Genomic DNA, 15,097 nt, shown 5'->3' on the forward strand with positions numbered 1-15,097 from the left:
TAATTAACAATAACAACGAAACGAGAACAAAACGAAATAACAAAAATTACAAGGGAAGAAAATACGCACGACAGACTGGATTTAGTTAACGAATCATTAACGAATACTGATATATAAGTAGTAGTATTAGTCATAGACAGCAAATAAATTACTGTTCTGTGCTGTGAAGTGTGAACTGTCAAATGTCAAATCTTCTTTCACTTATTAATACAAAATCAAAAAAAATATCATAGTATATGGTAATTCTGCAATAAATGAAAGGTTAAATTCACATTAAAATAAAAGAAATCATCGTTTTAATTACAACTTTTTTCTTCTTTTGATATGAAAGTACGACATTTATAAAATTAATTAAAGTTATAATTTAATTTTATAAATGCACATTTAATACCCATAAAACACAATATCTTTATTTTTCATAATTGTTTGTGACTCATGTCTGCTTGGGTTCTTTTTATGTCGTTTGTATTGCTTTTGTGCAAACTCTATATATTTAACATAGAGGAATTAGAAATGGAAATGCATCGCACACAAATGCAGCAACAAAATTGTCTGTCGTTTTTTGAAGGGGACGAGGTAAACTCACTCATCGATAATATTTAACAAGAATAAATAATAAAATATTTAACAAGAATAATATAATCTGTACACAGAATATTAAATTAATGGATCGACGTTTTCCTGTGCGTTCGTTCGTTAGAAGAATAGTATCTATTTTTCTTTTAGATATTGTTTTTATTACAAATTTATTATTTATTATAATTATGTTTTTGATGACTTCCGTGGCGCAGTGGTATGCGCGGTGGATTTACAAGAAGGAGGTCCTGGGTTGGATTCCCGACTGGGCTGATTGAGGTTTTCTTAATTGGACCAAGTCTGGCTGGTGGAAGGCTTCGGCCGTGACTAGTTACCACCCTACCGGCAAAGACGTACCGCCAAGCGATTTAGCGTTCCGGTACGATGCCGTGTAGAAACCAAAAGGGGTGTGGATTTTCATCCTCCTCCTTACAAGTTAGCCCGCTTCCATCTAAGACTACATCATCACTTACCATCAGGTGTGATTGTAGTCAAGGGCTAACTTGTAAACAATTAAAAAGAAAAATCTTAGATTGCATCATTGCTTACCACCAGGTGAGACTGAAATCGAACGGCACGTCATCTTTTAGTGAATTAGAAGTTGTTGACCATTTTTCATGCCATTGAACTACTTACTACACAAACCGGAATGATTAGGGAGTTTTTTGACGAAAACGATTACAACAATGAAACATCGATACAATCGAACAATCTAACGCCTTTGTAAGTTTTTATACACGCGTTAGATCGTTGATTGATTGACAGAAAGGTAACGTCTTGCGAGGCAGGTCCTTCTATAATTAGTCCGAGATAATTAATTAATTGTATGTGAATCCGGGCTCAAAAGGGCTAGAACCCAGAGCCGTAAAGCTTATTATTAAAAATAAAATGTATGTGAATCGAAACGAAAAGTGTCACCTAATAGAACCTTTTTGAGAAGTGATATTGTTGTGTAAAAATCCTAAACTTGTGGACTATAATACCTAATCTGTGATGACAACTGACAACTGACAGTATATTTGACAGTGACATGACAAGAATAATAAACAAAATATTTCTTTTGCTGACTTTGACAGGTGCGACAAGTTTGTAATAATTTTGAATTTCGGAAAAATCCATTTAAATCCACAGATTAATTGCAGTTATTATATATTTGTTTAGGAGAATAAGTCGTCCATTTCATATTTGATATAGTAGTTTATATATTTGCACTCCAGTGTCTTATTTGGTGTTTTTTATTGCAGTGCAGCTCACTCGAGGAAGATCTTCAACATGGTACGTTTTTGCTTTATATATAGTTTCATAGTTGATTTCACGATTCATAACAGTGCAGATTAGAAATAAAGCAGCGACTATTTACGCCTGTGGGCAGGGTTCTTGAGGGATCGGTTCAAATGTCAACAAAAACAAAACTAATCTCGTCTCATTCGTCTCGCTAAATCTAACGCTCGTTGATCCTTATAAACTTGTGCCAATTGAACTCTGTCTGTTGCAGCCGCGGGAAATCAAGGACATCAAGGACTTCCTCCTGAAGGCGAGAAGGAAAGACGCTAAATGTGAGTTATTCCAGAATGTTATTTGTATTGTAATGTCATTGAACCACAGAACTTTGAAAGCTAAAGCTAACGGTTTAGCAATAGAAAAACTAAGGGGACGGCCCCGCGTATCCTCATATATGAATATGTACGCGAATGTGTTTGTATTACCTACTTTTACATATAAGAAAATAGTATAGCTACAGCACTGTTTCTTAGCACTAAACAAGTTATATTTAACAACTATACATCTATGAAATTTGTTTAGGATACCCCCGGGGGCGTTCTAAACGAATTTAAAAGAGTGTAGTATTTAGTAGAGAGAATAGACAATGATATAATTCAATAGACTAATTTTAGAGTGTTTAATACTAAAAATTACAAGAGAATTCCAGAGTATTCGTAATTCTGTGTGTAAATACTAGTCAGCTAGTAAGGTCGAGGTAGTTGCTGCATTCACATGATCCTCATGAGATATTTCAATAGCAGGTACAGTGCTCGTGGCTCTGTAACAAATACTGTGCAGGTTATATTTGAGTCAAATGATGGAATTTGAGCCACTGCACACAAACATTCTACCACCAGACCACAATGGAATGTTTTATAATATCTATACTTCTATACTTCTATACTAATAATATAAAGAGGTAAAGTTTCAGAGGTTGAAGACGGTAATCTGTGGATCTACTTGTGTGGAAATAATTTTAGTGTGATTTATCTGATCCATTGATTGTTTGCTAAAAGCCTCCACAGCAAAACAGTTGACAGATGTACTTCTGAGTTGTTTAGAGTTTAGGCATCCCATTGTGTAAAACTTTTCATAATTTGCACCATCGCTAGTGTTGTAAGGTATGGCTGTTGTTTGCAACTAACTTTTGAGTTTGTGTATGAAGAGGGTAAACTCATGAATAAATGTCATGAATTATTCCAAAATAAAAATACACCCATAACAATCATCACTATTTTTCGGAGCAGCGTACAAGGTTTTTTGAAGTTTTGAAATTAATAATGGCTTAACAATTTCTAAAACACTGACTGAGGGCTCACTGACTCCACTTCCATATACAAAATAGCAGATGTCGCGCGGTTTCACCACGTGATTCCCGTTCTTGTAGGAATACAGGAATAAAATATAGTATTCCCCACTAATGTACCATTCTACTGGAGAAAGAATTTTTAAAATCAGTTCAGTAGTTCTGAAGATTACCCCTTACAAAGAATTGTTACAAACTTACAAACTTTACCTGTTTATAATTTTATTTATCATTACAATTGATTTGTAATTATGTAATGGAGCAGCCATTTGAACTAGAGCAGTGCACCAGAAGTGCAATAACAGAGTGTGTGTGTCCGTGTTACAGCGGTGAAGATCAAGAAGAACCCGGAGAATGTGAAGTTCAAGGTGCGCTGCTCGCGCTTCCTCTACACACTCGTCATCACAGACAAGGAGAAGGCTGAGAAGCTCAAACAGAGTTTGCCGCCAGGTATTTGATATATTCATATAGTAGCTTACAGTATACATTTTACTAGTGTTATAGTATTCACATGTTTAATAGGGTGGGGGTAACGTTGGTATGAGAAAAAAAAATTGTTTTCATTTCTAATAGCAATAAAAATGTGTTATATGATTATATGAAGTTGAGACGATTATATGAAAAAAGTTTCAGTTTAATCAGATATTACCTTCTGCCTCCAGATTGATCTTGAAATTAAAAAATATAGATTTCTTAAAAATTTATTAATGACCTATTATTAGTTGTCGGTGTAGATGTTAATATGAAATGTTTATTATAGTTAAGAGGTCCTTGGATCTAATCTAATAATATTGTAAAAACTTCTGCATTATTGAATTTGGGCATGAGTTTATGAGACTATCATCACTTTAATACTGTGTTTGTGAAAGCCGTTTCTGAAAATACTAAATGTATAGAGTTTAAATGGCTTGAATTAATACATCACAAACTGATCAGAAGTCAGCACATACTTTGTTATTTTTCACTTTTTAGTTTAGTAAAAACATTTTTGTGATTTTGTGGTTGGTTTTTTTTTTTATTAAAATTTTTTTTCGCTATTACAATCCAAAATTAAAAAGAAAAACCTTTTCTTTTAGGTTATAAGGGTAACCCAGTATTATTTTTATTTTGGATTTTTCAAATTTATCTTTCTTGAATCAGTTTTTTTAATGCTGTAGCTGTTGTAATTAAGATTTTAAAGATCTGATTTTTGTTATACATTGCAACAGCTACAACATTTCAAGAAAGATAAATTTGAAAAATCCGGAAAAAAATATAACTCGGTCATCCTAGGGATTTTTGGAAAGCTATTAAAATTAGTTTTAGATAATTAAGTGGTGTATTTGCTATTTGCGCTTTATCCATTAAATAAGGCTCTCATAGTGTGTTGTGTTGCAGGGCTGCAGGTGAAGGAGGTGAAGTGAAGTCGTCGCGTAGGTTAACTTAATAAATACATTCAAAACCTTCCACAGCTTTTATTTGCACCAAACCTGAACCTTGGTTGAATTCATTTATTGAAGATTTCATGAATATTGTTTTCACCTCTAGCTCAAAAATGGAGCGTTTGCTGCATAAAACCAATGAACAAGTCATGTTTATTCATTGTTTTTTTTATTATTATTTTACAAGTTCCCTTGACTACAATCCCACCTGGTGGTAAGTGATGATGTAATTTAAGATGGAAGCGGGCTAATTTCCACACCCCTTTGGTTTCTGCACGACATAGTAAACCAAAAGTGCACCGGAACGCTATATCGTTTGGCGGTACGTACGTAATTGCCGGTAGGGTGGTAACTGGCCACGGCCAAAGCCTCCCGTCGGCCCAGTCAGGGATCGAACCCAGGTCCTCCGTCTTGTATATCCACTGCGCCACGGAGGCCTGCTTGTTTTTACACAAAGGAATTTGAATAGAACGCCTATCATTAAACCCTGGCATTCAACCAACCATCAAAAAGTCGTAAAGTTTTGTTATCGGGGGTTTAATAGTCGGCAATGTCTCATTGTTATCTTGAGAGGAACTCATGGTTACGTCATCTCTGCTGTGGTCTGCCATCTTATGGAGGCAGACCAAAGCGTATATAACCACAACATTCAGGCTGACTTTCGATAAGCCAAGTTGTTAAACGTCGAGTGATCCCGTGCAATTCACATTCAGCTTACGTGAAGTGAACGGCCTAAGCAGTCTGTTAGCTGACCAACTCGACCCGATGGGTGCGACATCTATATAAACGTGTCCTCACATCGTGCGTAAGGCTGCACAATACAAGATTGTAGGTATCCTCGGTTACGCAGGGACGCGGCGACAGCATCTTATTTCGAAGACGTCATAAAGATTGCATCCGACTACACAGTGATAATTCAGTTTTTGTGTAGCACGTCGTAGCGCTCGGTGTATATGTAGCAAGGCGTACAACCGGCCAAGCTACGGTGATACGTGGCAGGTGGCAGGCCTCGACACCGCAGAGACAATCGAAAGTCGTAGCGCAGGAGTCGTACTCCGTAGAGACAATCAAGAATCCATGCATTTCGTAGCACAAGAGCCAAACATCGCAGAGCAACGATAATTATTATAAAATCTTTGCCGCAGAGACAATAAAAAATCGTTGCATATCGTAGCGCAAGCTTAGACCATTAATAATGGAGCTAACTAGACCACAGAGTTTGCTACAGTTTTTGCCGGGCTTCTCCCAAAACTCAGGCATAGAGCACTTACCTATATTATAAGATTTAATTACACATATTTTGAGATTTTTACTTGTACTTGTGGTCTATACGTAACTTAGACCATTAGTAACGGTCTAAGATACGTAACGATGTTGCTTGCCAAACATAGTTGTAGGTTAACGGAAAGTACCCGACGAGTTTTGATTCCCTAGAGTTTCGATATTGTTCGACTTAGGAATTAATATAAATTAAATAAGAAATAACGGTAAAATATTAAGGCTTTAAGAGCTAATGTGTACATGTGTTCCCAGGGACGAGGGCGAAACACCAATAAAGTTCCCGTCTTCGGGCTGAGAATTTTTCCTGATTCTTGAAAGAAAGAAAAGCATATTTTGAAAGGCCTACCGTCGGCTGTAACGCAGGCCCTCGTGAGCCGCAGCCCCGGGGCGCTGCTGGAGCTGTACGAAATACTGTACACGTAGCAGTGGTGAGTGGCGGCGCACACCACACGTGACGCGGCGGGGCGAACACGCGGCGTGTGTGCGCAGCTGCGGCCCGCTGCCGGGTGCGGAGTGCCCACACACCTTCAGATGCGTTTGCGTCGTATTTAAATCCTTATTAGGGTTCCGAACTTACGTTGCACTTAAACGGAACTCTTATAATATCTCTCGCGCACATTTTATTGTCTTGTCTGTTTTCCCCCAATGTACCAAACCAATCCAGTTGAAAGTACACATATCAATTCTTGTGACCCAAATGCAGAGATGTACCTTGAATGGGTGAAATATGAATATGGGGGGGGGGGGGGGTTTAGATGGAAAGTTGATAGAAAAACTTTTACAAACTTCATCGTGTGATACATCAAATATGCCCTTTTTCTCCGAACCTACTGTATCTGAAATTTTGAACGAAATACAGGTTCATGTACCTACTCGTAGGTAAAAGGTGCAACGCAACTTCCTCTACATTTTTTCTTCGGATAATTTTCAAAATGAATGGCATCAGCCCCTGTCAGTGGCACGTCGATTCTCTTTCTACGATCGAAAACGCTTCGAAAACTAGAAAAAGATCTGTCATTCCCACACATATTTCAATTTTTCGAAGCGGGCGGCGGACAGGTACAACTGGCACACTTACAGGGTACTTGTGGAAATAAAAAAATAACCTTTAAGCTGTGACTTTATAAACAGATTAACTGTAAGAGTACGTCGCTGTATCGATTCAAACGCGTGTTTGAATTTATAAAATGTCTACAGGCTGCGTCTGAGTCGCGCGCGTATCGTCCCGTATACTTATTGTACTGTTTGGTATCGCGACTGTATCGCTACAGACGAGCGTGGTGTGCACAGCCCCTTTGAGTGCTGAGGTGGAATCAACCCCCTATCCCCATAAACTTAGTGTTCGTACCGTCGTACGCAACGCCAAACTTGCGTTGCTCGAATATGCTGTGCCTCGTATGCTTATGTTTAGAATTTGATGCTAGAAGCGCGTACTTATCAAAGTGAATTTTAAACAATATACGCGAGTGCCGGCCTACTCATCTTGTTTTCTATGTTACGAACCCGAAGTGGCTCGCGACGACGTGATCGGATCTGAAGACGATAATACGGATACGGCACGGGTCGTGCCTGTCGTGCCTGTCGTGCCTGTCGTGCAGTGTAAACGGGCAGTGAGCGGTCTCTGCTAAGCCAATATCTTCTTCATGTATATAGACGTTGTTGGATCGCGTTACTTCATCTGAATCCGCTCGGCGAACAGTAGCAAATGCGAAAACTGCGGCACTCGATATTATTATTCTAGTACCTATAATCAATTATTTTAAATTTTACTTTCAAGCGACTTCTCTAAAATGTAAGTTATTGATTAAATACATTTTTTTTTTGGCAAAGTCTCTACTTATCTGAATCATCGTTTGCGGCCAGCGTGCTAACTTTTTGATCCTTGATTTTTTAGGGTTCCGAACAAACGTAGTACAAAAACCCCTATAATATCAGTCGTGCACATTTTAATGTCTGTCTGTTTTCTCCGAGTGTACCAGACCAATCCAGTTGAAACTTTTTGTGACAGGGATGTACCGTGAATAGGTAAAGAGGAATGCCCACTCAACGCCGGCCCAGGGAACCCAGGTTTACCCCCGTATAAAAGTATATTGAAATGATAACATTATTCAGTATTAAATAAGGATCTGGTTAAATAATTGGCTTTATGAAAGTATGTTTCTTAAAGAAAAATATTTTTTTTTACACTCTTCTAGGGAAAAATGTTCGCCGGCGTACCAAAGCGGCCAAATAATATTTGAAGCTGTATTATTATTTTTTTATTTGTATTATTTTTTTCTGTTACCAACAAGCATAACTAACAAGAAACCGGAGAAACAAACTAATCATGAGTCTTCAAAAATAATAGTAAAACTCAAGCTACTGGTAAGGTCAACCATCAATTATCCCCGTCATAAATGTCGTAAAACTTTGTAGCACACTTTTTTGATAATGTTATGATTTCATTATTAAGGTAGAATCATCAAGATTTATTTAGATATAAGTAAATTGCCGGTTGATTAGAGTAGGTGTGGGCCGGGAATGGCCATTCCCTTTTGAATATGGGCACTTATGGAGGGTAAGATTAAAAAAAAGACTTTTACAAACTTCAATAAAGGTCTTGTTACGAGAATTTAATTTTTTTTTTCTTTAAATAGTTTTTTTTTATTCTCTACAAGTTAGCCTTTGACTACAATCTCACCTGATGGTAAGTGATGAAACAATCTACGATGGCTACGGGCTAACTTGTTGCTTCCAAGTTATTTAAACAAATAGACGACAATTGACTGCCCTTTTTCTCTAAAACTACTGTATACTGTATACTAAAATTTTGAACATCATCATCATCATCATCATTATCATCATCGTCATCATCGTCATCATCGTCATCATCATTATCATCATATCAGCCGATGGACGTCCACTGCAGTACATAGAATAGACCTTTTGTAGGGCCTTACAAACATCACGATACTGAGTCGCCGGCATCCAGCGAATCCCTGCGACTCACTTGATGTCGTCAGTCCACCTGGTGGGGGGTCAAATTTGATCATAAATAAAGGTCACGTTTGGGGGGGCAAGATGGCAAACAAAAAAAAATTCTAACTGCATCATGTGACACATCCAATGAGAGAATTAGAAGAATTTAGATTTCTACTTGAAAGTTTCTGGAAAAGCTCAGAAATATATATTTTTTAATAGTCTAGAAGAAACGCTGAAAATTGTATAATTACTTACAATTTCAGGCAGGTTTTAAAAACACAATAGGTTAACAACGTTCGGAACCCTCGACACTGGAGTTCAACTCGCACTTGTCCGGTTTTTGATCGCCGGTATCGTTCCAGCTCCTGCCGTAAATTGCCGAGCGCGAGGATGTCCATCGCCGACATCGTGAGCAAACAGCTCGCCTTCAGAGTGGTGGCCGGCCTGCTCGCCGCCTTCATGTTCCCGAAGCAGGCCACCGTGGAAGGTGACTAGGACGGCTTGTTGTAACGTGCTGAACAGTCAAGATAGATCTATATAAACATAGTGCTCGTGAATTTTTTAACGATCTATGTAACAATTACGGATTGAAGTTTTTATAAAATCAGTGAAATGAAATATTTTCAACAGATTTACATCAATACGACTTCATAGTAGTGGGCGGCGGCGCAGCCGGCGGCGCGGCGGCGGACCGGCTGTCCGAGTGCGGCCGGTACGACGTGCTGGTGGTGGAGGCCGGCGGCGACCCGCCCACGGAGTCCGTCGTGAGTCCGCCCTCTCCGCGCCCTCGCCGTCCCGTCCATATGCACGCTCAGCGACTCACGTTAACCGAACTGTGATCATTGTTTCAGCTGCCAGGGCTGTTAGCTTATCTTCCTCACTCGAAGTACGACTGGAACTTCACCTCCGTGAACGTCAGCGAGTACGTCAAAGAGTCGCACAACAACGACGAGCTGAGCCTGACCACCGGCCGCGTGCTGGGCGGCGGCAGCAGCGTCAACTACATGATCTACGCGCGCGGCTGCCCCGGCGACTATGACTCCTGGGCTGAGGACGTCCAAGACGACAAATGGAACTATGAAAACGTACTACCTTATTTTATGAAAAGTGAAAGACTCGAAAGCTCGGAACTTCTCTACTCTCCCGACAGAGTTTACCACGGCACCGATGGATTTTTGGGTATCACTAGAGAAAACAGAAAGGAGACGACGAGATACTTGGAAGCTTTTAAGGAAGCGGGACACAAAATTATAAACGACCCAAACGGTAGAAATAACATAGGCTTCACTTTACCTCAATACATGATCTCCGGGGGGATGAGGCAGTCGTCGGCGTACGTTAATTTAGGAGCTCACAAAGATCGAACGAATTTAAACGTTTTAAAAAATTCACTTGTCAGTAAAATTATTTTCGATAGCGACAATAACGCAATCGGAGTGAAGGTGCTAACCGCTGACAACCGCGTGATAACAGTTCTAGCGAGGAGAGAAGTGATCCTGTCCGCCGGAGCATTCAACACTGCCAAGCTCCTCATGCTGTCCGGCGTCGGACCGAAACAACATCTGCAGTCCTTGGGAATTAAAGTCAGAAGCGATCTGCCCGTCGGAAAAAATTTGCAAAATCATGTGATAAGCTTGTTAACTGTCAAAATGGAGCCCTCCAGCGCAAAGAACGCTCCGCAGAACCCTCACGAAATGCCCTTCCCCATCGTCCTAGGCTACGGCGTGGTCGACCAGTCGAGAGTCTGCCCCGAGTACCAAGTTTTCAATTATCTTTTTCCGAATGATTCCGAAGGTCCCTTCGATTTGTGTGCATTCAACTTTGGATTCAAGGAAACCATCTGTCACAATCTGATCGAAGCCACTAAAGGAAGAAATACTCTTTTCGCTACCGTGACCCTTCTCCACCCCGATTCGCGAGGTCAGGTGACTCTTCGCAGCACCGATCCGTATGACCCACCGCTCATAGACGCCCAGCTGCTCTCCGAAGAGAGAGACCTGGACGCTTTCACGAGCTACCTGCAAGACTACCTGCGGGTTCTCAACACGACTTACTTCAGAAGTGTCAATGCCGAAGTGGTAGAGCTGGATCTGCCCGGCTGCAAGAGCCACGAGTTCGGCAGCAGAGCGTACTGGAAGTGCTACCTGCGCTACATGCACGGCGGCATGTCGCACGACGTGGGCACGTGCAGCATGGGCGCCGTGGTGGACGGCGCGCTGCGCGTGCTGGGCGTGCGGCGGCTGCGCGTGGCCGACCTCAGCGTCGTGCCGAGCCTGCCCAGCGGGAACACCAACGCGCCTGCCGTCATGATCGGCGAGAAAGTAGCCGATTTGCTAAAGCGTGATCATGTCGTAGAAACGGTGCCTAAGTGGAGCTGTGGTGCCGACGACAGTTATTTGTCTACGATTTATTGTTACATAAATAAATACTTCATAAAGTAATCTGTTGTCAACATTCATTCACTCAAACTTCTACGAGTTCTCGTGTGAATATGGGGAACAACAATAGCCTATGACACTCGCAAATAACGTAGCTTTCTATTGGTAAAAGAAGGTTTTCCAAATCGGTCCAGTAGATCCAGAGATTACCCTCTACAATCACACGAACTTTACCTCTTTTTATTAATATTAACATAGAAGTCGTAGGTTTAGGTAGGTGTAGGGAAGAAGTGCACACTAATATTTTAAAGGCGAAAGTTTGTGTGTGTCTATGTTTGTTCCTCCTTAACGCTGCGGCTACTGAAGCGATTTGGCTGAAATTTGAAATGGAAATAGATTTCACTCTGCATTAACACATAGACTTTTTATCCCGGAATAGTCCATGGTTCCCGAAGGATTTGTGAAAACTAAATTTTACGCGGACGAATTCGAGGGCGTCCGCTAGTTATAAATATTTATTGATTGGCAAAATACACTTTTCCGATACTGTACTGATTTTGCTGCTTGTCCACACAACCCTATTGGACGTCTTTTATTATTCAAGTTTTTAAAAAGGGATAGGTTGGTTGATAGAGAAGGAAATGTCAGGATTTGTAACTCTTGAAAATGGGGCTTACAACTATCTATCCAATGTAGATTCCTTATTGCTCTGATGCATCTTTTCTGAGTCTTAAAAACTTTTTCTCTGCAAGCAATACGCAGTGTTTCAATATTGATTGCTGATTTGTTTAACTTATACACTGCGTTAAATAATTTCTTACATATGTTGTCAACCTGTGTTTTCCAGCTAAGATGCCTATCAACAATTATGCCTAAAAACTTAATCTCATCTGTTTCACTAACTTGCATACACTTATGGTTAAAATTATTTGTTGTTATTCCAAATCGATCGCGGGGCTTCGGGAACGGTGGCGCCAGCCGTGTCGCTCGTGCGGGCGAGAACGGGCACGCGGTAGCAGCGCGTGCGGAGGTGACGACAGGGCAGCCACTTGACGCGTCAACTCGTCGACAGCTCGCTTGAGTCCGCATACCTCATCGTTTGCGGTAGGTGCGGCCAACTCGTGCACTTGCTGTGTTCCGATGACGTCACTTACGGTGTCCGCTAGTTTTGCGAGTTCCTCTAACGTGCTCTTTTGCTGCGAAGCGAGGATCACTTGAATGTGAGTCGGTAGGCGACTCGACCACAGGGAACGGACAAAGTCGTCGGGAACGTTAGGGCCGGCGAAATTTTGTAAATGTCTCAAAAATTGAGACGGCTTACGATCTCCGATGTCTTCGTGGGTAAGAAGTTGACGGACCCTTTGCTCTTGACTCACAGATAACCGAGCAATTAACTCCGCCTTCACTTTTTCGTACTTGTCAGCGGCCGGCGGGTTTTTTATAATGTCCTTTATTTCGGTGATATATTTTATGTCTAAGTTCGCGATAACTTAATTAAATTTGGTCGCGTCGACGGTTATGTTCGCGAGCGCAAATTGACCCTCGAGTTGTGCGAACCATAACGCCGGTTCGTCGGGCCAAAAGGGTGGTACTTTAACGCGCACAGCTTGAACCGATTGTTCATCGTGTTTGGACATTGTCTATTTATTAATTACTGACTATTCGAAACCACTTTATGACTATGTTTGTTGTCGGGGTCACCACTTTATGACTGTTTTTGTTGTCGGGGTCACCACTTTATGGGAGCGCGCGTGTGGTGTGTGAATTAAACTCCCATAATTAATATAAAAAGGTATATTTAATATTTGTACACGTATAGAACTAAAAGTAGAATGTATAGAACTAAAACTAAATACCAAAGATAAATCGAATGCATATGCGACGCATGTATGACGTTGAAATGAGAGACGCGATTTAGCCGTAAGCGTGGTAGCCCGTTAAGCCGTTTAACGTACTCTGGCCTATAGTATGCGCATTATCATCTGAGTCGTCCGGTCATAAAAGTCAAAAAAGATAGGAATGTGCAGCGCGCCTACCTGCGCACCCTAATTATCGATAAACGGCTACCTGCGCACGTGCTAATGATGAGTCAATAATGATTTGGACGATTCTGATTGGTCGGTTTCTAATGTAATTGCATTGCGTATTTTTTTTGCTATAAATGTGTTTACTGCAATTAAATAAATACATTCATGTGTTACTCGTTGCGCACTATGGATACTAATATATAATAAATTTGGCAGAAGACGAAGATTCTGATGATGAAGACTCAGATGAAGATTAATTTTATTTAGTTAATAATTATATAATATGAAATATGTATTATATTAAATCAAATATTGTTAATTTTTTTAATTTTGTGAACAAGATACGATAATAAACTTTACTTATCGATAATATGTCTTTCATTGTTACACCCTTCACTAGACGGCTCCATAAGACCCATAAGTGCAAGCGAGATAGATATAGAGAAATGATTTATGGCCCTAAGACTCAGTTGTTAATGCTATTAGTATAGTGTGGCCAAGATTAAGTATTTATAATACTTTACGAACAAAGGATTATTTTATCCCGAAATATAACGGCTGTCATTGGAGAATCGAACTGGCGCCTATATGTCGGAACTGTTATTGGCTAAGTGTGAAGCACTTAACAAGGGTTGACATTCCATCGGCGTTACGTAATTGTAACACAAAGGAACGCGTGGGTTTTGTACAATGCAGCTTAAAGAGTTATAAATAACTTACAATTATTATATAACCTAAATATTAATGCATCGCCACAGATGTATTAATATCATTCTCATAAGTTAATGTATTATGACGTTCATACAATATTGTACAGTCGTCTGCAAAAAGAACCATAGGAGGAGCTATTACCGAAGGGAGGTCATTAATATATACTTCTCACAAAAATTAAGGGAGCAGAAAAAAAATCCAAATTTTTGGGGGATTTTCAACAGGCTGTAACTTATACAAAAATGGTCGTACAGCAAAAAAAAAAAAGCAAATTGTAGCTCTAAGTGTTTAGTTTTTGGATCTGAGTTTGAAAATTTTTGGAGTTTATTGGAGTTTACTCCTTAAGAATCGATTTTTTATATATAAGGCGCCCGGTATGAGAAAAATCCGAGGGGTAAAACCAACTGAACTAACGAAAAAGTGTCACGTTTTTGGTGCGCACCTTTAGTGCGCAACTTTCTAATTTATTTTAATGATTATATCATTGTAAGAGTAAAATATATAATGTGAAGTATATTATAAAGTCTATTAGTTATTTTACAATTCTATAAATTTAGTCTTCTTTAACATAAGCATTACTAAAGCCCTACTCGATGTGCACTGTTTACCAACAAAAAAAAGTGTGCAAGTTAAAAAGAAACAAAAAGTTACCCCGAAGCACGTCTCAATACTCGCGCCTTAAAAGTGAAAGGTGCGCAACCGAGGTGCAGCAGGCCGCGGCGTGCGCGCCCGCCTACAGCGTGCACATGGGTGCGCACGTATGTGTACGCTGTTGGCGGCAGCGCACGGTGAAAGGTGCGCAGAATAGGTTGCGCACAAAAAACGTAACGCATGTCATTTCATAACTTATTGGAGTTCACTCCTTAAGAATAGATTTTTCATATATAGCCTCCGTTATGAAAAAAATATGGGCAGTAAAATTCGATGAACGCATAGCGTTACCTTTTTTGTGCGCAACCTATTCTGCGCACCTTTCACCGTGCGCTGCCGCCAACAGCGTTCACATGCCTAGCGCGTCCGCACGCACGTGCACGCTGTTGGTGGGCGCGCACGCAGCGCTGCACCTCGCTTGCGCACCTTTCACTTTTCAGGCGTTGCTATTGAAAAGAGTAAACTCCATCCGTGCGTCGGAGCTGACACACACTTTTCTTAACTCTGTAAGGAGTTCACCGT

General features: G+C 40.3%; 3 protein-coding genes across 3 annotated transcripts; 2 read left to right on the forward strand and 1 right to left on the reverse strand.

Annotated features, from left to right (window-relative positions):
• The first annotated feature begins 1,625 nt into the window (after positions 1-1,625).
• LOC112051453 (60S ribosomal protein L38) lies at positions 1,626-4,590 on the forward strand. The gene is made up of 4 exons (XM_052884316.1): positions 1,626-1,851; positions 2,072-2,132; positions 3,473-3,595; positions 4,523-4,590. Exons 1-4 carry the CDS (start codon positions 1,849-1,851, stop codon positions 4,546-4,548), a joined length of 213 nt encoding a protein of 70 aa, XP_052740276.1. The 5' UTR covers positions 1,626-1,848; the 3' UTR covers positions 4,549-4,590.
• Positions 4,591-9,198: 4,608 nt separating this feature from the next.
• LOC112051458 (ecdysone oxidase-like) lies at positions 9,199-11,384 on the forward strand. Its single transcript, XM_024090106.2, has 3 exons — positions 9,199-9,295; positions 9,439-9,572; positions 9,660-11,384. Exons 1-3 carry the CDS (start codon positions 9,199-9,201, stop codon positions 11,247-11,249), a joined length of 1,821 nt encoding a protein of 606 aa, XP_023945874.2. The 3' UTR covers positions 11,250-11,384.
• A 737-nt stretch (positions 11,385-12,121) lies between these two features.
• On the reverse strand, positions 12,122-12,823 carry LOC128198520 (uncharacterized). The gene is made up of 2 exons (XM_052884404.1): positions 12,727-12,823; positions 12,122-12,660 (listed from the first exon to the last, which is right to left on the reverse strand). The coding sequence occupies exons 1-2, from the start codon at positions 12,821-12,823 to the stop codon at positions 12,122-12,124; spliced, it is 636 nt and encodes a 211-aa protein (XP_052740364.1).
• Positions 12,824-15,097: the final 2,274 nt, after the last annotated feature.

The sequence above is a fragment of the Bicyclus anynana genome, chromosome 11 (genome assembly GCF_947172395.1).
Source record: "Bicyclus anynana chromosome 11, ilBicAnyn1.1, whole genome shotgun sequence".
Lineage (NCBI taxonomy): Eukaryota > Metazoa > Arthropoda > Insecta > Lepidoptera > Nymphalidae > Bicyclus > Bicyclus anynana.